This window comes from Harpia harpyja, chromosome 11, assembly GCF_026419915.1.
Source record: "Harpia harpyja isolate bHarHar1 chromosome 11, bHarHar1 primary haplotype, whole genome shotgun sequence".
NCBI lineage: Eukaryota > Metazoa > Chordata > Aves > Accipitriformes > Accipitridae > Harpia > Harpia harpyja.
The window spans coordinates 44,616,862-44,639,967 of record NC_068950.1 but is presented as its reverse complement, the minus strand read 5'-3'; the positions used below and the strand labels follow the sequence as shown (position 1 = coordinate 44,639,967).

At 43.5% G+C, this 23,106-nt stretch overlaps 2 protein-coding genes across 3 annotated transcripts; one reads left to right on the top strand and one right to left on the bottom strand.

Annotated features, from left to right (window-relative positions):
• The first annotated feature begins 141 nt into the window (after positions 1–141).
• RPE65 (retinoid isomerohydrolase RPE65) lies at positions 142–8,202 on the top strand. The gene is made up of 14 exons (XM_052801702.1): positions 142–261; positions 981–1,063; positions 1,436–1,586; positions 2,185–2,292; positions 2,385–2,526; positions 3,210–3,357; positions 3,641–3,722; positions 4,096–4,228; positions 4,351–4,490; positions 5,173–5,302; positions 5,745–5,859; positions 5,962–6,056; positions 6,161–6,272; positions 7,679–8,202. Exons 1-14 carry the CDS (start codon positions 251–253, stop codon positions 7,828–7,830), a joined length of 1,602 nt encoding a protein of 533 aa, XP_052657662.1. The 5' UTR covers positions 142–250; the 3' UTR covers positions 7,831–8,202.
• A 117-nt stretch (positions 8,203–8,319) lies between these two features.
• Positions 8,320–22,019, bottom strand: LOC128148172 (methylcrotonoyl-CoA carboxylase beta chain, mitochondrial-like). 2 transcript variants are annotated; one of them, XM_052801700.1, is made up of 13 exons: positions 21,911–22,019; positions 21,165–21,491; positions 19,273–19,469; positions 17,963–18,141; positions 16,936–17,016; positions 16,338–16,516; positions 14,697–14,889; positions 13,763–13,854; positions 12,682–12,838; positions 11,807–11,929; positions 11,027–11,175; positions 10,457–10,538; positions 8,320–8,884 (listed from the first exon to the last, which is right to left on the bottom strand). In XM_052801700.1, the coding sequence occupies exons 2-13, from the start codon at positions 21,485–21,487 to the stop codon at positions 8,801–8,803; spliced, it is 1,839 nt and encodes a 612-aa protein (XP_052657660.1). In that variant the 5' UTR covers positions 21,488–21,491; positions 21,911–22,019; the 3' UTR covers positions 8,320–8,800. The 2 variants fall into 2 exon arrangements, with proteins under 2 accessions (XP_052657660.1, XP_052657661.1); XM_052801701.1 differs by having other exon boundaries at positions 21,905–21,942.
• Between the last annotated feature and the right edge of the window lie 1,087 nt (positions 22,020–23,106).

The following is a 23,106-nucleotide window of genomic DNA, read 5'->3' as shown; positions in this document are numbered from 1 at the left end:
TGGGAAGAATTTAGGTCTCAGAAAAACATTCAAAGCCCTTTTTTGTGTGAATGGCAAGACAAAACCTCTCAAAGCCCGGGGAGGATTTCGGTGGTGAAAGCCGGCTCTGTTCCCGGGGTGCGCTCATTGGCAGGGGCGGTTTCGGGCACGGGGCTCCCCTCGGCAGGGCTCAGCGCCCCATAAATACCCAGCACAAGGCTCTCACCGTGTGCTTGGCTGCCGGAGGCTCGGGTCCTTCATCAGGGAGAAAATGTACAGCCAGTGAGTATCCCTGCGGGCTTCTCTCTATAGGAGCAAGTCACCGGTTGTAACCGTGGTGCAGCGTTGGCTGGGGGGGGTTGCTGGGAGACTGGGGGTCAGCGCGGTCCGGAGGGGAGGAGGAAGAGGAGGAGGAGGAGGGGGGGATCCCTGTGTGGGGGTGTCCGTGCTGGTACATCCCATGCCGAGGCGATTCTGGTCCAGGGGGACAGGCTCACTCCTGGTCCGTACTTGGGAGGGGAAGGAGAGTGCCCCACACGACCTGTGTCTGCTGTGTCTTTGTGGGCTCTGCAGTAGGTAAAATTGGAACAAACAGTTCTCAGCTACACGCTCAAGTATACTTTGCTTAAAGAAAAAAAACGGGAAAAAAATGCTTATCCAAGACCTGGGCGCTACAAGTTCAATTTTGCTTCTGGATGCTTCAAGATATCCTGAATTTGTTGGGTGAGGGTGTTTGCCTGCAGGGCTGTGGCACAGGCTGTCCTGTCGCTATTCCCTATTCCTCCATGTGCTCAGGACGGTTCGCAGGTGGCTGCCGTAGCCGGTCAGAGCCCTCAGAGCCTTCCCTCCCATGAAGGCTGGCGCTTCTCCCTCCCGATCTCTCAAGTTATTTGCAAGTCACAGATCAGTCCATCCGGAAGCAAAACCCTCTCCTTTGGCAGGGGGATGGTTCCAAAACTATCCCAAAACCGGGCTAACCCCAGGTCTGCTGGCCCTTTCAGAGTCGAGCATCCTGCTGGAGGCTACAAGAAGCTCTTTGAGACGGTGGAAGAGCTGTCGTCTCCGGTGACTGCCCATGTCACAGGTTGGTGTGGGCTCCCTGATCCCCTCCTGCCCAGCTTGTGTTCTCGGGAGCTCGTGGGCCACCAGAGCTCGGAGGATTTACAAGGGCTGGAGCACAGGGTTGGAGGTAAAGGACCTGACAGGGCTGGTTTATTTGGGGGTAGAGGAAGGACAGATTGGACGGGGGATCTTTAGACATACCAATACTTGACATCTTTGGTCGGTCTGTGGATGAAGAAAGAAAGAACAGTTCGAAGAGCCCACACATGCTTAAAAGCCAAGTTTAATAAACATAAAAAAAGTTTGAAGTTTTGTCCTTTTTGTTGACACAATAAAAATTACTTGGTCTGATTTGCCGTGGGCTGCGCACATACCAACGCTGCATCTTCTGCAGGCAGGATTCCCACCTGGCTGCGAGGAAGCCTCCTGAGATGTGGTCCCGGCTTGTTTGAGGTGGGTGCGGAGCCCTTCTATCACCTCTTTGACGGCCAGGCGCTGCTCCACAAGTTTGACTTCAAGGAGGGGCACGTTACCTATCACCGAAGGTACGTGGCCATTTTCCAAGCAAAAAAAATAAATAACGAAGCATTTGCTTGACTGTAAGCGCTGGGGATGGGCTCTGCTGCCCAGTACGTGGGAGGTGCCGGTTATTTCGAGTCCGTGCGGTTATTGGAAGAGCTCTAACGGTGAGATCACTAAAACCGGCTGAAAATAACTGAAACTTACTCATAGTTAGCAGAAATGCAACTTTTTGTACAAATTATAAAACATCTGGAAGGGAAGGAGAGGGAGGGCTGGATGTAGCGGCAGTCAGTGACAGAATTACATCATTGTCTGAAAACTGGAATGTGTTTTCAGTTAAAAGCTGCTGGGCTATCAGCTTTCAGGTGTTTGGTGCAGAATGTTTAGACAAAATGCTGTATTTCCCATCAGCTTCAGCTCTCCGCCGGCCATCCCTTCCTGGGGCTGCGGTGGGGTTGGTTGTTGCTGGACCCCATGTGCTCCAGATGCAATGTGAGGCCACAGGGACCTGCGGCTTTCGGAGGTCTCATGGGGCTCATCACAAGAATATTCATATTGTAATTACATAGCCCGTTGCTTTTTTATGGCTACCCCTGCAATGCATCGTCTTGCCCTCCCCAGGTTTGTTAGGACTGATGCTTACGTGAGAGCGATGACCGAGAAAAGGATCGTGATAACGGAATTTGGCACCTATGCGTACCCAGACCCGTGCAAGAACATCTTTTCCAGGTACCTTGGGGTTGTGTAGACATTGCAGCGATGTCCTACGGTGCTTCCACTTCCAAGCAGCCCCTGACTGCCTGTCCGTTTTCTCTGCTTAGGTTTTTCTCGTACTTCAAGGGTGTGGAGGTCACTGATAATGCCCTCGTTAATGTTTACCCCGTTGGTGAAGATTACTATGCCTGTACTGAGACCAACTTTATAACCAAAATTAACCCAGATACGTTAGAGACAATTAAGCAGGTGGGTCTGTACTGTTCTTCTCAATAGGTGGAGGAGTACAACTAAAATGAAAATGTTTAATAACAGGCTCTTACACCACGGCAAGAGTTGGGGTTTCTGTCAGAGAGAGGATGCAGAAGCAGCCAGCTGTGAGGGTCCACGAGAGCAGAGCTGGAACCAGCTCGTAAATGAACTCGCTGCTGCTGCTCTGAGTAATATTGCATTAGGAGGCGATGGGGGTCCGTGGTCCGTATCCTCATGCTCGGGTTGGGGTTTGTGACCCAGAGCTACGTTGCAGCCTGGCCAAAGGGTACCGTAACCGGAGGGCTCCTACCAAAGCTTTACTGCTGCCTTCATCTACATCGGAGCCGGCCCACATTTACCCCACAGAACTGTATGTAACGTAGAATGTGTATTTTGACATTTTTCTTTTGCTCTATTACCAATGTCCAGCCTGCGGAGCCTTTCCTTTTGGACCCCAGGATCCCGAACCTCTCCCTGTAACTGTGTCAGCTCACCCGACCCTCTCGAATTGCTTGGCTTTGCTGCTCTCCTCCTTTTCACAAAATGGACGGTGGTTTGGGCTTGGAGAAGAGCTTTCCACGTCTGGAGTGCGGACGTATTGACCTGAGATGCCTTGCAGAGCTGGTGACTTCCCATCTCCAGTTAAGAAAGCTCCTGACTTTCTCCATCTTTTTCTTCAGGTGGATCTTTGTAAATACGTGTCTGTCAACGGGGCAACGGCTCATCCCCACATTGAAAACGACGGGACAGTTTACAACATTGGCAATTGCTTTGGAAAAAATTTCGCGCTCGCCTATAACATCATACGGATTCCTCCGCTTCAGGCAGGTCAGTCAATCCCAGCCTCTGAGCGACCTGAGAAAATCTCATCCTATAAATAATTTTTATCCTTCAAACGAGTGTTGTCATCAAGTTACTTCTTTTTTTAATCTTCTTTAGATTTTATTCGCCTTTTTTAAGTAACAGAAATTTCATCTTTAACACTCTTCAAAGCGGTTTCTAAATCATGATCTTCCTTTGCGTTAAAGGCAGAAACTTGCTGGGTAAACACTATAAATACAAAGTAATTATGGGTGAAACCCTCCATAACGCTTCAACTGTCCCGTTCCAGACAAGGAAGACCCGATGAACAAGTCGGAGGTGGTGGTGCAGTTCCCTTGCAGTGACAGGTTTAAGCCCTCTTACGTCCACAGGTAACGTTTCGTGGGGTGGGTAGCCTGACGGTGCAGGTCGGCTGAAAAGAGTGACGCTGCTCACGTGTGCCACGCGGCGTGTTCCCGCTCCGAGCGGTGCGTGCAGACGAGCAGAGTCCCCTTTTCCTTCTGCAAGCGCACACGGGTGGGCTACGCGTGTACAGCGACGCTGGCGTTGCATGCTCTACAGAAGTGGCACGCAGGGCGCGTTCTTGCATGCAATCAGCAACTAAAATTAAGTGATTTCCCAAAATCGGGATGTTTATGTTGCTGTCATTTTAAGCGATGATCTGCTTGCTATATCCATTGCTTAAGACAAACTACTACATAGTTTGCCCATAGCCTGATGGGCTCCCCGTATGTTTCCAAACAGCTTCGGTCTGACTTCAAACTACATAGTGTTTGTTGAAACACCGGTGAAAATCAACCTCCTCAAGTTCCTCTCCTCCTGGAGCCTTTGGGGAGCCAACTACATGGACTGCTTCGAGTCCAACGAAACCATGGGGGTAAGCGGTGGGTCGTACCAAACTGGGCTGTACTGGGCAGCCAGCCCTGGACTAGGAGGTCCATCGTTTTGGCTTCACCTTCGTTTCTCTGAGCCTAAACCAAGCTGCTGCTTGCTTTTCAGGTCTGGCTTCACGTGGCAGAGAAAAAGAAAGGCAGGCTCCTCAACATCAAATACCGCACCTCGGCCTTCAACCTTTTCCATCACATTAACACCTATGAAGATAACGGATTTCTGATCGTCGACCTCTGCACCTGGAAGGGGTGAGTGTCGGCGGTGCTGAGCCTGGAGGTGGCCGAGGGTCCCTGCGGCATCGTGTCTCCCCCTGCACGAGCTGGTGGGGGCCAGCAGAGCCCCAGCACCAGACAGGCTGGTCCCTGTGCTGGCACGTCCCTTTCCCGTTGGAATCGCCCCTGGCACTTGCACTGACTCCCTCCAACCTGTCTAAATAGTCACACGTGGTGACACATAGACTATAGAGCGTGGAAGGTATCCAGAGGTGCAGAGAGCCTGTTTGAAACTCATTTTCCAAGAAAAATTTGATTTTTATCTTTAATTTGCCTTTATCTTTAATAAATGTTACTGACTACCCAAGGGTTGATGTTATTTTGGCTCCTGGGGCTGCAATGAGCAGGATCTGGTTAAGGTTTGAATGCTGCTTTTCTTGTGAACACAGAAAAATGTGGCACCAAAACGGTGATGCCCAACCCCGTGTTGGCTGCGTAGCTGGGACGCCCTGAGCTTATCGTGGCCGCTGCCGCAGGGTGCTTGGGGAGAACACGAGCAGCTGCTGGGTCTTCCTCGCAGGGGAAGCGCACACACGGCTCGCTTCTGCCAAGGACTTGTCTTACTCCATTAAATTTTAGGAAAAAACCAGCTGCATTTGACCGCCCCACACTTGCAAATGGCATCTTCGTTTCTGTCTACCATCCCATTTCTGTGCAGGTTCGAGTTTGTTTACAACTACCTCTACTTAGCCAACTTACGAGCAAACTGGGATGAAGTGAAGCGGCAGGCAGAGAAAGCCCCGCAGCCCGAAGCCCGCAGATACGTGCTGCCCCTGAACATCGACAAGGTACCGGCGCCGCTGCAGCTGCCAGCGGGGCTCCGATGCCGGTGTCTGCACCGCTCCTCTGCAGGGCTTATGGCCGAGCATCGCTAGCGCTCTGCCTGGCCCCATTTAATTCCAATTAAACATTTTAAGGGGGGCGGGGGGGAGCTTAAAGTATGGGTCTTCAGAGAAACTTTTTATTTTCTTTAGCTGATCAGTGTTATCCTATTTTATTTCCCGTGTGTTGCAAAAAGGCTGACATACAGGACAGTTTTAGCAATAGGCACTCATTGCACTAAGAAAACGGAAGAAGCGGCCATCCCTGAGCATGTTGCCATTCTGCAGCTGGATGAGGCTCTGCTGCACATCGCTGCCTTCGCTGTTCAATGCGGTTTGCAGCAGATCTGTGCAAATAGACTAAGAAATTTGTTTCTCCATTTCTCTTGGGTATTTTTCTTTGTCCCAGGCTGACACAGGCAAGAACTTGGTCACCCTGCCCTACACGACAGCTACGGCGACCTTGCGCAGCGACGAGACCATCTGGCTGGAGCCAGAAGTTATTTTCTCAGGGCCGCGCCATGGTACGATGACGACCCCGAAGCACAGCCAGCGGTGACGCGAGTACCCCCTGCACTCCACATCCCACTAATCCTTACGCGTATATATATTTTTTTTTATTGTAGCCTTTGAATTTCCACAGATCAATTACAAGAAATACGGTGGGAAACCTTACACGTATACGTATGGGCTGGGGCTGAATCACTTTGTCCCAGACAGGGTAACTATCAACAAACTGGTGAGGCACGTCTTTTCGATGAGCTTTCAGTTTAAGGACAAAGAGTATTTCTGAGATGTGGTGGTTTTGTTTTTTCCCACCTTTAGCTTTGCAAGCTGAATGTTAAAACCAAGGAGACCTGGGTGTGGCAGGAGCCGGATTCGTACCCATCGGAGCCGATCTTTGTTTCCCATCCGGATGCCCTGGAGGAAGACGACGGTAATACTGATTTTGTTTTGGTCAGCGGCATCGTGATTTGGAAAAGCTTGTGTCTGCTGGTGCCGGGGGCTGTCTGCAAGGCTGTGCCAGAGACGGGCACGGGGAGAGCCCACAGGCAGCTCCCAGATGAGATGTGCCTTGTTCTAGCGCTGGTGGGAAGTTTCTGAGGAAACTTGGGAAAATTAAGACTGAATGAAAACAAAGGAGGAGAAAGAACTCTAGGTTTAGGTGATCTGTTGTCCTCATTTCCTAGCCTTTTTCCATCAGGAACTGCACTATTTAAAGAATTCCAGGTGGCAGAAATTTGTAAAATTTGAACCTCTCTTAAACCAAGCGTGTTTTCTATTGCTAACCCATCCTCCTCGTGCAGGAGTAGAGCGAATTCAGGCTTTGTCACTCGAGGACAGGTAGTTATATTCATGCCAAGCACCGTACGCATTTCTTCATGCATCCCCAGCCCTGTGCCTATTTTTGAAGGTGAGTGGCAGCACTCAGCCTGAGAGGGCGTCCACTTATTCCCTCAATTCCTCATCTCTGAACAGGAGTACGTGAAGCTGGGAGAAGTCTTGGCTCTGCTGAATTTAAGAGCTAACTCTCACTGGTTTACAGTGAGAGTTTCATATTGCATAGCCAAAATATTTCATATTTCAGAGCGAAATTGCGTATTATCTGTTCCCAGTTCAAGAAAGTACTTGTGCAGGGGTTTAAGTCCCACTGAAATGGAAAGGTTTTAAGCTTGTTCTTAAAAGCTTACCTTAACTGAAGTAGACAATGTGCATTTTAGGAATATGCTTAAGCCCTTCTCACTTCCTGGGACTTAAGCCCATGCAGCAGCACTCTCTGAAAGCTGAGTTAACACCGGGCTCCGTGCTCCCGTTTCTGTCATCTTCCCCAAGGCTGTGTTTGATGCTGTCACGGACTATGGTGTGTGGTTGTTCCCATGTGTTCACTGACCCAGAGAAGTACACAAATGAACAAACAACCTAAGAGCCAGGATGTCCCATCCATTCCACACAGGGACGCCAGGATCCAGAAATGGGTATCTTGTCACGTTAAACCTCAGAAGCAGAATTATAATTTATAAATTAATTCATAATGTTGAAAAAATTAATGGACAAATCTGATATACATTCCAGTAAGTGATGTTTGGCGTCAGCCCCTGCAATAGCTTTTCATAGTTCGTTTTCAGAACAAAAACATTTCTCGCGGTTTTAAAAAGAAACTCTATAGGAGCTAGAACCCCAAATAGGATGAGAAACAAATAAATAATCATCTCACTGTCTAATTCAGAACTGATGAGCACGCAATAATAATGGGATTTGCTGGTGTCCCGTGTGGAGCAGCCCACAGGGAGGGTACAGCAAGGGCACGCCTGGGACAGGCTTCTTGTTTTTCTCGCCTGCCAGGGGTTGTGCTGAGCATCGTGATCAGCCCGGGCGCCGGGCCGAAGCCCGCCTACCTCCTGATCCTGAACGCCAAAGACATGAGTGAGGTTGCCAGGGCTGAAGTGGAGGTGAACATTCCCGTGACTTTCCATGGACTCTTCAAAAGAGCGTGACCACTGCCTGCAACACGTGGGGTTAGGTTTCTTCCAGCTCCGAAAAGGTGCGGTCTCCGTTTACAAGCACTCAAATGACCTAAATTCCTTCAACATCACTTTTTATTCGTATGGCTACGTAATTGAGATTGAGCATTTCAGTTTTGTTGATGATTCTTCAAAATACTTAACCAGGTATTTTCCAGATACACCCTTTGGTGTTATTTCCAGAGGTGCACTGCTAAGAACTCTTGTACAGTTAAAACAACACAAGTTTGGGGCACAGGGCTGGGTTTTTTGTTTTTACAAAATTAAACCTTGCAGCTGTGGCACAGTGAAAGATGCATGGAACGGCACAGCGTAAACTCAATACCTGCACACACAATAACATTATGTAGAAGTGTGTCTGTGCTCTGTTACATGCTTTGAGAAAAGGTAATTTTTAGCCTACGCTGAAATATTAAGGATTTAAATCCCCTCCTGGTCACTCCTTTAGTTTCCTCAGAGTAATCTGAGCAGAGCCTTTCCATAGCTGCTTTGGAAATCCGAACTGGCCCGCCCAAGGCGGTGTGGCAGGCAGCATCTTGTCCTTTACTAAGGCTGAAAACTGCACACGCTAGCTTATGTGTTTTATCTTCCCCATTTCTTTTGTCAAAGTGCAGTTTCTTGAGTTCTGGATTTCATGCTAAAACATGAATATGAAAAAAATCAAGCAATTGTTACTACTTGAGATGAACTTGCTTCCTTAGAGTGCTAGACTCTCAGCTTAATCCTTCCTTTTCACAAAATAAATTTTCAACTAATGTAGTAAGAGGCTATGGTTCAAAATACAAACTTATTGCTAATAGACTTAAAATCCAGGATTCTTGTTTGTCTGCAGTGGTTTAACATTTTTATTAATGGTATCAAACAATTAGAAAATAATTTACATTAAAGATTTCTATACACGGTGCTAACTTTAAAAGGCTGATTATTTGAAAAATGGCTGCAGTTACATTCTGATGACAGGATATTGACACGGAGATATGACCTGGTACTTCTGCTGTTCTATAATCTCTAAGCACTGTGCAATTACCTAATTAAAAAAAAAACCAAAAAACAATATAAGCAATGAGCCCCTGAAACAAAAAATTAGTAAAACTTACTAGTTATGCACTCATTCAGTAATACATTTGTTCTTCCTTTCTGCAAAACAATGAACATTTAAAATGAACAGTTGTTGGCTGTAGCATTAGGGGAAATAGCTGTCAGTGTAACTTACCCCTAGGGCAGGGGAAATGTGAAGGAAGAAACATCCTCAGGATCCCAAAGTTTATGCGCTGCATACAGACACCACTAAGCCATTTAAAAGTCACTGTGGTGACAAGAGAATTACTTTTGGAGCACTGGGAAGCTATTTTTCTGTAAACTCCAATGAAAATACATTATGTGATAATCCATTTCTGTTATTACATAGCTATGCTCCTAAGATTCCCCATCGCATATCAAAAATGAGCAGAACATCCTGCTCTTCCACATCCATCTTTTTCTAAGAAGTCATCTTTCTCAGTGTCTTGTGGCAACAGGGACCGAAAATACAGAACTGGTTTTGGTCTTTAAAAACAAGGTACTTCTCTATATTTCACTGCTACTGGAGCACACACTGTCTTTTAAAAGCCTATTTAAAAAAAAGCATATAAAAGATCTGAATGAGCACATGCTGTCAGTTCAGACAAAGCTAAACATAAACTCCATCTGTTAGCAAGAACTGGGATAAAGCAGCACAACAATATTGTAAAAAAACAGATACAGATGCAAACATGAATTGTGGTGTGCTGGTGAAAATTACCTGAGAGTAACAATGATTCATTTCAACTATCATATATTTTCTTTTCGTGTGTAGCTCCTGGAGACAAGGTAGTCTTGGGGCTCTAGTATTAGAAAATACTTCTTGGTGCTCTCCCATTATCAAAGTTCCATAAAACCCACAGAAAATATTTAATGTCTATGTAGTACCATAACTATGTGCCATATTTAGAAGGATTAATTGATAGCAGGCTATATTTGTGAACTTTAAGTGAACAAGCTTCAGAAGTGCAAAGAACATTTTAAGTATTGCTAATAAACAATCCAACAAAGAAAAATAGAACAAAGGGGGTGGATTTCAGAAAGAATCTAACGGAATAGATGTCTGCCAACTTAAAAATAAATAAAAGGGGGAGGGGCATCCCAAATGTAAGCAGCAAATGACGAGCAGGAAGAGAAAGTTGCAAAAAGAAACATCCTAGGACAAAAGAATGGGCACAATGTTAACGATGAAGAGCCTGAAAAACAGTGAAGATACAGGTGATTATGCGAGACCGAAAAAGAAAGGTTTTGGATACGGAATCAAATGGTAAAGTCAATTAAGAGGTTCAGTGAGGAAATGCTGTAGTCAAGTAACCAGAACATAACCAGAATTCAACAGAAACTTTTTGGATAGACTAATTGGGAAGAGAAAAGATAAGAATTACAAAGCTAAATTCCACAGAAAAGGGAGTGAGAAATGGGAGACCCAGTTCTGGGAATCAGCATGCTGCTGACCTTGAGCGAGTCATAGGCTTACGCATTCACCACAAGATCCTTTTGAGATGTGAGAATAAAATGTACTATAAAGCAAAAAACCTACCTTTCTAGTATTTTGAGGTAGAATTACACCATCATCCCAGAGTCTGGCAGAGGAGTAAAATGCACTGCTTTCTTCCTCTAGCCTGGAGAAGACAGAGTATTAAACAAGCTTAAAAGCACAAAAATGTAATAAAAAACATCAGGCCAGTAAAATAAAATCATAGATGAAAAAGGCACATACTTCCATCTCAAGTGAATGTGCAATACTACTGTTAAAATTAGTTAGAATCCAGCAAATAATACATAACAGATCTGATCATTCTGCAGTACAGACCATCTTCCACATTCAGATGATGACCATTGTTTAATATACCGTAGAATATCTTGATTTGCGGTTGTATGGTTTGGGTTTTGTTTTTTGGGGTTTTTTTTTTTAAGTCAAACATTTGTGGTTCCTTGAGAAGATCCTAAGAACAGATATAGGATTACATGGAAATTTAAAATATTTTTCAGTAGATTCAGGTTTGCTTTATTTGTTTGGGATGTGTTAATCTGTAAGATGAACAAAAGTAGGTAATTTAACTAATTAAATCCCAGTGTAACTGCAAGGGTTTATATTTAATGTCCTTACTTTTCTTTCAGATGTTTTAGCTCTGATTCATCTCCTGTACAGTCATTGTCCCCAGCTTCTGGGACTGTGGAGAAATGTCTTGAATCCACAAGAGCAACTCTTGCATTAGGCCACAAGAACAGAAAGTTCGGACTGAACGATCTCCCACACTACAAAAAAAATGCACAGTACAAACTTATTGAAATTAAGCACAAAGAGATGGCTGTAGGATGACACAATCAAGTTCAAGGCAGAATGTAATACAGTTTAATTTGTAGAGCATTAATGATACAGCTCCTTTACCATTACAGCTACAGCTCCTGTGTCAGTACAGACACCCTGTGGTAGCAACCGTCACAATCCCCATTGCCTTCAATACTGCTATTTTATTATTTCATTTTTCCTCCAAGCACTTACATGTTCAATTGTGAGCAAACAAAGAGCCCTATTGCACTTACTAGCAGCGTACACAGCATGCATTGTAGCACAACTAAAGGAGACGTGCTCCTTGATCACTGGAAAAAAACAGTATGTGCTAAGAAAAAGGCAGGATTGGCGCCCGAGTAGGGACATTTTCGGATAACCTGTTTCTTTAGAACTGGCTCTAGATTCTTAGAGGCAGACCAAATTTTCTGTAATCACACCTTGTGATGCCTTTCTTACTTTAAAAGTAGTTAAAATAACGAATTGAGTTAAATGTCTGCAACAACAGTTAACTGTTTTAAAAAGGAAGTGCTGTGAAATCTTGGTATAGTGTAAAAAAATCTATTACCAAACCCATTAGATTTATGCCACCCATACCATAACATAGCTTTCGCTCCCATAACAGCCACCGATTACAATGGTTATTTTGGGAACAGCAGCACAAGCAACAGCAGCCATCATGGAGGCCTGGGCTTTTAATCTGTTGGAGTGAGCCTCTGCCTGAAATGAAAATAAAGATTTCAGATCCTTTAAGTTTTTCTCCTAGATTCCCTCCACTCCCACCAAACTTGTATCTCTAAAACATTAATTTATTTACAATTCTGTAGGATCGTTTCTTCCACAACAGTATGACAGCATTATTAACTACCATAGCCCATTATGCGCTTATTTTACAATGTATATCAGCAAAACAATTGTAACCAGTGTGCAAAAACCTATGCTACAGTGCAACCCTAGCTCTCCCAGGCGTTAGCAAAGCTCAGATACAACAGAATTATGCCAGGCTTTGTCTTCAGTGCTGGTGACAGTTGGGAGGAACAGGGCTGCAGAAACAGTCTCTGCTCAGAGAATCTGATGTAGGTTTTACCATGAGGCTCTCTGTAGCCCAGGACAAAACGTACTGCACTTTAATGCCTTTGCTTTTCTAAAAGAGAAATACCTATTTTTCTGTGGAGCACAGTGGTATCAGAAGAATCAATAGGCTGTATTTCAATATAAAGTGCACTATAAATTCCAAGTTTTACAGCTTGCACACCAGCTGGACAGTACCATTTTAGATAAGCATAGAGGCCTGCTTAAAATTAGAATAAAGTGAGAATGCTAACGGAAAGATTTAAGAACAAAGTAATTATGAAGCTTCTTGGTTTAAACCATCAAGAGTGGTTTAAAAAAATAACTTCAAAATGTAATCTTAAACAGAACAGGAACTAGGAATTTCTTGAATTAAGCATATTGAACTACAAATGCCGTACCTGTGAGATGCTCGTTGGCTCTGCTGTATGTGGAGCAGTATTTTGCAAAAAGAGGATGGGAATGCTTCGCTGACTGCAAAGCTGTACAAAATGGCTACCCTTGAGAGAAGCATCATGAGACAGCTCCCCATTGTTAGCCACTATCCCCACCAAGTGCCTACAAAACAGACACGTGAACATTTTCACTTTTGAACCTCAGAAATGATGAAACTGTAGCTCAATGTTCTGAAGGATGGAAACATAAATATCCATACACACACACACACAGATCTGCCCTTTACAAAAATTCATAATGTAAAACGATGCAGGTACGTGTGTCATTTCATTCAAGGACCCACACACACCTAACAAATAAGAAGTCTTACAGCACTCCTGATACGTAAAGCATAAGAGTATTAACATGGATTAATACCCAGAGGGCAGGTAAAGCTATAGATGACCTGTCAGAGTTTACACTGCAAGACAACATGCAAGGTACAGGACTCTGGGGTCTCTCTAATTCCTGTAACATACAACATAACAATCTGAAGTGTTTATGCTTTCAACCTAAAGAGGCTCTAAAAATATATTTTACTACCTTTTTTTAATCATTTTTAATATGCTTCAACTAGAACGTTGTATGCTTCGTGAACATGTTAATAATACAGTCTGATCTGAATTACGCAAGGTTTTATTGTATGAGTATTATCCCATCTCTATCACATGGGAGAAGGGATGACAGCTTTCCACTCAGTTCGAGAAGGAACACTTTTAAAGATGCTGTTTCTTATTTCTTAAGGAATCTGCTGAGACTTCAGTGTTCCAACTCTCTGGCTAGTAGTTTTTGTAAACAAATCATTTCACAAAGTCATGAAAAGCATTCATTTGTAATCACTCTCTGCTGCTATTGGCCTGAGACATGGTGAATTCGGAGCTCAGAGAGAGAAGATCAGGCTTTCTAGAAGTATTTTATTACCAATTCTTGACTGACTCAAAACTTCATAAACGTTGTTATTAGAATACTGTAACACCTGAGAATGATATGAAAGCTATTTAGACAAGTATGTCCATACATTTTGATAGTGAAATGTTATAGCCTTACCCTTCCATGTGGCCAAATCCTGTTACTAATGTTGTTCCATAATTAGCCTTGAATTCCTGGAATCTGCTTCCATCCATCAGACGGCTCAGAATCTGCAAAGAAATTATTACCAACCATGTATTTTGAGCCAAAGTTCAACTCCAAAATTATTTCAGTGTTACAGAGCACAGTTGTTCATGTGCATACAAATGTTGTAAGAAACCCAGCGTGTGCAGTTACAGTTTTTGTGCATAAGAAACACTCAGCAGCATATTGCTCATGCTTTTTTCAAACACAGTTTAAAAGCTGCCTTCAAAGCTACACTGCTTTCTACAGTCAATCCCCTTAACTGTAGGAATTTACCCCTGGAAAAATACTGGATTCGCATCCTTGGAGACTAAATCTCTTCTAGTACAACACAATGAAAATAGCGTGGGCAGCTCTGCATGTCTCTGCTGATGTATTAGCGTCTGTCCCAGCCTCAAACAAGTTTAATTTGAGCTTTGTTGTTTTTTTCAGTCAGTATTTTCATTAAGCATTTAAGTTACAAGATAGAGTCTTGACTACTTGGGTAAAAAAAAAAAAAGGCAGGGGGAAGGGAAAACAGGACACTAAAGGGGTGCACATTCTCAAGGCAGCCAATACACTACAAGACATACTGACATAACAGCATCTCTAACAGTGCCTGGAAACAGATGGGGATCAGCTGGCATAATCTGTAATTATCTTATCTCTAGCAGGTTTTCAGCTTAAATACTTTCTATAATTCTACAGAACTGTTGCCATTCTTCTCTGTTGCAGACCCAAGAGAGTTTTGCAACTGATTAGGTAGCAATACAAAATACCTCAGGTACTTCAGGATTCTCCAAGAAAGAACAGCCAGTTGCCTGTTAATCTGTAGCTACTAGATAGAGCAGACTGAAAGGACAAAGGAATACAGTATCTGTCACCTTACCAGTTTTACAGGAAGAGTACACCTATAATCTTGCGGTGCCAGTCCCAAGAGCTCATCGGAACTATAGAGAGGACTGTCATGCTCTATGACCTCCTCTGGCAGTGGATCATAATTTAATGTAGAAATAACATTTCTAATACATTCATAGGCTTCCTTTTCTGAAGATGCAAAATGGTCACTACAGCCACTGACTCTAGGAGAGAGAGCAATATTAATTAGTATTGAATTAATGAAATCCACGAGTCTCCAAACTCCCTGAAAATACTGATTTTGTTCCTGTATGAATGAGTTGGAAGCAGTAAGTCAGTGGAATTTCTGTGCAATCCAACCCCAAAACAAATTCACAGTAAGAAGTTCTTCCCTGTGACTTTTGTGTTTACCTATATTAAAGAAAGACCTTTGAATTTATTTTCATGACAACATTGTTGCGAACAATATAATAAAGAGAAAACAAACTTTAAAAATTATTTCAAAATAAGCACTTCCAGCCCGGATATAAAGACAGTAACTTATTACATGTAACACAGTTATCCGACTGTCACACTAGTATTTGGTTTTGTGAGAAAGATATAGAATCTGGTTACCATACACACAGCATAGAATGCCAAGAACAAAGAAGCAAAGCCACCCTTTTCCCCTATCTAGAAGGGAATAACTATTTTGACAACTACAGAAATTTCTGACACAGAAAAACAGCATTAAAGAAATAGTTAGATAGCTACTATCAGGTTTATTGCCTGTTTGCTCATCTCCTGCTATGAAGCCCTCATTAACAGCAGAGGCAGGCAGGCTTTCCATTTTTCTTCTTTGCTTCAGGTACTTTTACAAGCATTCAGATTCTAGAGTTAGTCTAGTGTCTTCAGAAGCAGACAAGACAAATGGAAAGAAGTCATACCACCTCTCCACTCATCAGTTTAGGGAAGAAAAAAGAATTTCTTACACATTTTCCCCATCATCACAACTATTTTTTTTTAATATATGTATCCTGATAACGTTTACATTAGGAAAAGAAGTGATACCATTCCTCTTCTATAGCTGGTCCCTCCGAGGCACAGAGGAACTGACTTGCCTGAAGTTGTTCAGAAAGTATGTGGAAAAAATGGGGAACCAAAACCAGATTTGTCCAGTCCCTGCTTCACCCCATAACATCACTTAATTTTACTTCCATTTGGCTGATCTAACAAAAAAACCTGTACCTGAGAAGGAAAGCAAACAGTTTAATAATAGGTTCTACTTTTGGCCCTGATCCTGACCTCTGTACTTACGTGAGATTTCTCTCAGAGAGTATGTGTGTGTGTATATATATATATACACACACACACACACACAGTGGAAGTGCAAAGTTCCCGTGGACAGTAGTAAAGCTGAAATTACAATGCCGTGTTACTTTTTTTATTTCAGAGAGTTATATCTAGCCCCATGATATTCCCACATATGTAACTGAATACCACCAACCTTTATAATAATTCATGTATCATATCAACCGGGTTTTTTTTCACTACATGTTTTTCAGTCCTTGAGGACCATATTGTATCCTGTCACTGGAGTAGCTTCAGTCACATCAATTTAAGATAGAATGACAGTTTCTTTAAAGCTAAGTATGCTGAATTCTCTGCTACTTTTGAGACTTATTTCACATACTCAGAGTGAAGCTTGGCTCCTCCTAGGTCCTCGGGAGAGACATATTCTCCTGTAGCAGCTTTTACCAGAGGTGGGCCAGCAAGGAACAGTGTACCGATTTTATCTATAATCACAGTTTCTTCTGCCATGGTTGGAACATAGGCACCTCCAGCTACACAGGAGCCACACACCACTGCCACCTGAAGGACGCAGAAACCAAAACAAATCAAGATGCTGGAGAGGGGAGAATGGAAAGGCAAAAGCATTACCTTTATTTCACAAACGCTGAAGAGACTAAATCGCAGCATGGGGAACAATGAACTAGAGATATAAATACCAGCATGAACAACAGTGCTGGTTTTGACTGTTCAATGTTTACTCTGAAATAACCTAGTGATTTGATGCTTTTCCATCACGATCAGTTGGTAAACACTTAGAAGATCCTTAAGGCTAAAGCATTCTGTTATGTGAGATACTATTTGAATCTCCCTTCCCCACAAATAGAAAAGGTGAGCTTTAGGAATTTTTTTGCATGTTTGAGAGTTAGAACAAAACTTTTTTTTCAGAACTCTGTTGATCACATACACTACACTTACTCGTACTCCAAATAACACTGTACCTGAGGGATTCTCATGGCAGACATTATTGCTTCATTGTAGAAAACTCTGCCACCGTGTGACTTGTCAGGGAACAGCTCTGACTGACATTACAGAGAAAAGACAGTGTCAGTATTAACTACAAAAGCCAATGCTTCCTCTTCACTCCATTCATTCACAAATGCATTGTAACCCACTCTGGGAAGGTCACTAACAATCATACATGAAACTTTCACATACAGCAATCGCTACTATATTTATTCCCCTTATACACTGTGCAATTCCACAAAAATACCCATGTGTTTTGAAAGCAGAGGTAAGTTTCATATTTTTTGGTGAAACCAATTTATTCAGCACAAACTGAGACTGTAAACATGGAGGAGGGGAAGCTCATGTTCATACTTTATCTGTGAAATGGCTTCAGCACAGTTTTCTTTTCTACTTAGTTTTTGATGCAATTCCTTAAGTCAGGTAAAAACTTTTTCTATGTGTTTGCTTTCAGTCTGGAGAGGGAACAACTATACTCTCTGTGATATTATGACCTCTGTACATTGGAAAGTAACCTGTCCAAATTCTCCTTTTACAGTAAGAATTTCACAAACTACATTTTTAAAGGCCACAGAGGTTACTGCATTACAAATGTAATTACTGTGATAACAAACATTACAATAAAATACAGAGTAATTTTACAGATACTGAAGTTGAAAATAGAACCTCAAACAATGTACCGATTTATTAAAGACAGAAAAGCATTTCAGCACACTGAGGAATACCCATGCTTGGTCAGCACTTCATCCCCCCACTGATATTCAAGTTTCTAAACTTTGATTAGATGCTAGATGCAAAATTAGCCAAAGTGATCACTATTGTTATAGATCGTCAGATCATCTCCCAGACTCTGATTTGTGGACAAAACTCAATTTAAGTATAACAGACAATGAAAGTCAGCCAGCCAAGAAAACAAAACATAAATCTGAGGTTTATTGCTAAACATTAGTATGATTAAAATAAACATAGGTATTTTCTTCTGTGAAGTGGTTCCGATATTACCTGTAGTGGTAGGAATGCTCCCCCACTGTCAACAAGGTACACAGATAACAGTCTGTTCTGCATGGCTATTTCTTGAGCTCTTAATTGTTTCTTCACTCCAATCGGATAAATAGTTCCTCCTTTCACAGTTGCATCGTTTGCCATGAAGACACACCAGACCCCACAGATTTTGCCAATTCCTGTATGTGGTACCACAGATGCTTATCAGGACTCTCTAAAATACCACAGATGAAACAAGGGGGCCAAATTATAGCTAGGATGTTCTTTCAGTAATACTGTATCAAGAAGCTGCAAATTAAGTTGCAAATACCACACAGGGAAGAAATCTATAGCTCTTCTCTGAATAACAAGCTGAAAGCTAATGCTACTTAAAAAAAATCTAAATGACAGAAGACAGAACTTGAAATAAACTTACTTACTCCTGGTGACAATATAAGAGAAAAAAATACACAGTTTGACTTCCAACTCTTGAGACAACAGGGAAGGCAATTAAAAATTACCTATATAAAAATGAAAAATGTAGCAATCTGTGACAAAAGATAGGATTTCATACTCTGTTCTTCTAGTTACTTTTTCAACTGGAACTGCTCTTCAAAATGCAATGAAAAGACTTGTCTGTAATTTGAAAAAATATTACAAAATAAATGTCACAGCTCCTGTGTCTCTCAGTAACTTGGTCCCCTTTCCTTTAACAGACAACAGCTGATTTAACACATCATTCTAAATTTTTTGAGACAAAAATCAGCAACAGGTAAGTAGAATAAATTACTAAATCTAGAAGAAATGAAAGAACTTTTTTTCTTTAAAGGTTTCTCCCAGATTCCCCAGCAAAAATCGCAGAAGAGTAATACAGCAGTGGCTGAACTCTTCTATGTTGGGAGCTGCTACCGGATAGAGCTGATGTTCACTTTTCCTAGGAAAGCATATTCTTAAAATACTAAAATATTCCATAAACCTGATTACGTGCATCCTTTTTCCTTTCCCAGTAAGAACAAACACCTTAACTTCAGTGAGCAAGGCTGGTTACTCTGGGAAGGTGTGCAGCGCATACGGAATGACAGCTAATGTACGCTGCCTACAATCACTTACTCATCACTGCAACCAAACAGCACCTCTCAAACTATATTAAGAATCACGTTGGTTCAAAACTCTTCTGGGCTGCGTCTCCAGCATGGGCTGCTCAAAACAATACCCTCAACCCATATCCTTCTTTAGCTCTAATACAAATCATATTTAAAGATATGAGCAATGAAACAAATGAACTTCATCAATTTCCCATTACTTCTAATATTACATTTGCTAGCATTTACCAGTAAGGCACCCAGCAGCAGGGACATCACCATATGGCATATTGAGGCCTGCCAGTGGAGACAGCTCAAGAAAAGACTCATCATCAAGTAGCAACTTCAGGCGTTCACGAACAAACAGCTTCTTGTTTCTCTGAGTATGACGCAAGATGGCATTTTCTCCCCCTCCTTTACTGACCGTCTCTAGCAATTCTGAATATCTGATTCAAAAAACAAAGTTTCAATTAATGACAACCACCTTTACTTACAAGTTACCCTATAGCAGATTAAACATAGTACTTGGATGTATTGCACAGTTTTCATATAAATGGTATGAGAATGAAGATGAATTCACATCTTCGGATTATTGTTTCTTACAAAGTATAATAAAAAGCAAAGGTATGTTATTTAAAGCAAGCATTTTAGTTTTGTTATTCAAAAATTGTCTAATAAGGACAGAATATTTGTATTATTTCATTCTTTTTTTCTATCTGCAGTTTATGTTCATAGCTAGTAGATATTATTAAATCCATATCCTCCCCTGGGTGTTGCCCATATACACCCAACACACGGTATTCCACAATACATGATCATACTTAATCTCTGCCAGCAACCCCATGAGCAGAGTTCTGACAAGGGGCTGATCATCAGCGACCGACACTGACTTTGAGAGACACTGCCCTACAACAACGTTAGCAGCTATTAATCACTTGCAGCTATTAATCAGGCTATAATAATTTGCTAGTCCTAATTCATCATGGACATTTACCCTCCATGTTCCAGCTACTCTAGGGAAGAATCCAGTCAAGGGCTGCCTCCTTCAGTTCCCCTCAACAAGTTTATCCGACAAAAATCAGTAACTCGTAAGTAGAATAAATTACTAAATCTAGAAGAAATGCACACTCCAGAGCACGGAAGATATACTTTTAAAGTAGTGAATACTGCAGCGCCATTACAATCATCAAGAGAGAAAGTGATTACCAAGCGTTATTGTCAGGGCAGCATCAAGTACAGATAAAGAACTGAAAAAACTGTAAACAAATGTGGTATCTCATCTCGAATAATTTTGGTCTTAAATAAACCAGGTTCTTCATTTATTTCAAATAAAACATTTTTTGCCAAGATGGATCATCTTTAACTAAAAGTACTGTTTAACCTAACTATTTATGCACGACTCTGTACATGACTCCATTACCTTATTATGGCTTCCTGCAGACTGTAGAGATTGAAAAACCTCAGGAGAAAAAAGCTAAGGATTTTTAGTAATGCCGTAAATGCCACCACAGGAGGGCACAGTGTGTTTTCCGTAGCTTTGCTTCCAGCTCATGTATCATTCCTCTGAACAAAGGCGTTTGCATTTTTGCCATCTAATCTTTAAGGACAAACACATAAAATACATTTTCCTGCTTTTATCAGTGATTCATGATTAATTGCAACAACCGTCACCTACTCTTTCAGGAGGCATCTGCAAATGTGTGAGTCACCATTTATGTCTCTGCATTCAAAATCCAACACAAAACAAATTTATAAAGGTTGAGAAAAAATACTTCTTGGCAATATATGCAAAAAAAATGCCACATGGAACTATTTTATATACAGTCTGCACCTAGATTTAGGCATTTCAGTCAACATTTAGGCACCTCTTTTGGGGGGGGGGGGGCTGAAATTTTTGAGTGCTGACGCTTGTAAAATTCACTCTGCAGAGAAGCCGCCCGAGAAAAGAGCTGCCAGGAAACTAGTTTAAGCTTCAAAATGGTTAGGTAAAAGAAACAACTTTTTTTATTATTTTTTAATCTCTGGACTTTTTAATTGGCATTCTTCCTAGGTTAAAAAGCTCCGAAAAGTGCCCGTAGGTAACTCTCACATCATCTCACAAGTTGCGACATTTTTGAAACAGCACAAAACCAGTTTATTACCTTTTAATAACAGCCTCACTGTTCCTTAAATTTTCTTCAAACACATGTCGATACACAGACAGGATACGTCCGTCTAAAACAGGGTAAGTTTTGGCCCACCGTCTGTATTTTGCTTTGTTACTTCCCAGGCGGCAGGGAAGCACGTCGCGTGTCCTTTTCAAGCCCTGATCCTGCAGGACGTGTGCTGGCTGTTTACCACGATGCAAGTCCCTAGACTTTCTTTCCAACACGCGATTTTTTAAGGTTTGTAACCTTGGGAGCGGCGGGGATGCGGCGTTGGGGGACAGTCTCCCAAGGGAGCGCAAAGCGACAGTGTTCCACATGGCCCTAAGAGAGGGAGAAGGGAGAAGAAACGGCATTTACTGACCAAAAAAAAAAAAAAAATTAAACTCCAGATTCCCTCAGCCGGCGAGGCGAGGCGGGCACCACACCTCAGGTCGCGGTGCTGAGGGAACGAACACCCGCGGTTCCCGCCTTGCAGCACGCAGGTCTCCGCGGCGAGGAGAGCCCGCTGAGGCGGCGGGGGCCCCGCGGGGACGAACGGGGCAGGAGTAAAGCCGCCGGGAACGGGAACGGGGCCGACCGGGGCCTGCGGGGCGGGGACGGAGCCCGGGCCGCCCCTCAGCGCCCGTTCCCGGGGCAAGCAAGCGGGGGGACCCCCCGGCGGGGCTCCCCGGCCTGCCCGCCCGCCGCTGCCTCGCCTCCCCTTCCCTCCCCTCCTTCCCCGCGTCCCCGCCGACCCTTACTCGGCCAGCCGCCGCGGAGCCGTCCGGTCCGGGCCCGCCTCTCGGGGCGGCTCCGTAACCCGCAAGGCGGCCCGCCCCCGGTCGTCCTCTGCCCCGGGTGGCCGGGCCTGCCGGCGGGGCCTTGCTGGGCCGCGGGCCCCGCACGGCGGGAGCGGGCCGGCGCTGCCCGGTGCTGCTGCCGAAGGAGCCGTGCTGGGCCCCGGGGGTGCCCCGGGGGTGCCCCGGCCCAGCTGCTGCCGCCCACCGCCCTGGGTCGTCCCCCGGCCCCGGCCCCGGGCCGGTTCTCCTCACCGGGCCTCTGCCCTCAAGGGCGGTCTGGGGAGCGCGGCCAAGAACGGTAACTTCACCTCAGAAGGGCGAACGTTACAAAAAACAGCACAGGGAGCAGAGCGGCGATCGCCGCTCTAGGAAATAAGTGCGATTCTGTACGCGGGGTGCGTGTCTGATTTGGAAATTACGTGTCGTGGGGCAACACTGAGCGTTGCAGACCCGACGGTAGCCTCGGAAATAACGCGCGGGCGCTTTTCCCGCCGTTAAATACAGGCTGGCCGCAACGTGTCTCCTCTTCAGCGCACTCGCGGGCGACATTTTGAGCGACGCCGTTCCTCTCAAGAATGTTTGTAAGCCGTTCGAAGCTGTAACTGCTCAGTCAAAATGCCTAAACGCTTTCTAATTAAGTTTATCATTAAAATATTAAAATGAACTTGATTTTTTTTTTCCTTCCATACCTCATCCTGTCCCTGGGCTGCTTCAGTCAGTTTGCTATTGTTAGTCATGGCATAACCTTCCAGAAATTACTGCGCGTTGCCTTTCAGCGACTTCATTAAAATGCATTCCTGCCAGAGAGCTCTTTATCCATACATATTAATAAGGCTTCGTAGCGATAATTAAGCGATGACTAATATGTTCGTGAATGTAAGTATCCAGCATAGGCAGGAGAAAGAATTTGTAGGTAAATAAGTTATATGTTATTAAAAAAAGATACTGGCAAAATTATTGACAATTAAGATTTGCTGAGCTATACCAATTTAAAATAATTTTTTTTTCTTTTTACGCTTAAAGCAGATACGACTGTCTTTGATACTGTGCTCCCTTGTATCAAGAAACTCAACGCAGGTGGGGTTGTGCAAAGCGGCACCGCTGCCCTGGGTGGCTTCAGCTGTCCTCCTGGGATCTTCCAGAGTCTCGCCTGCTGT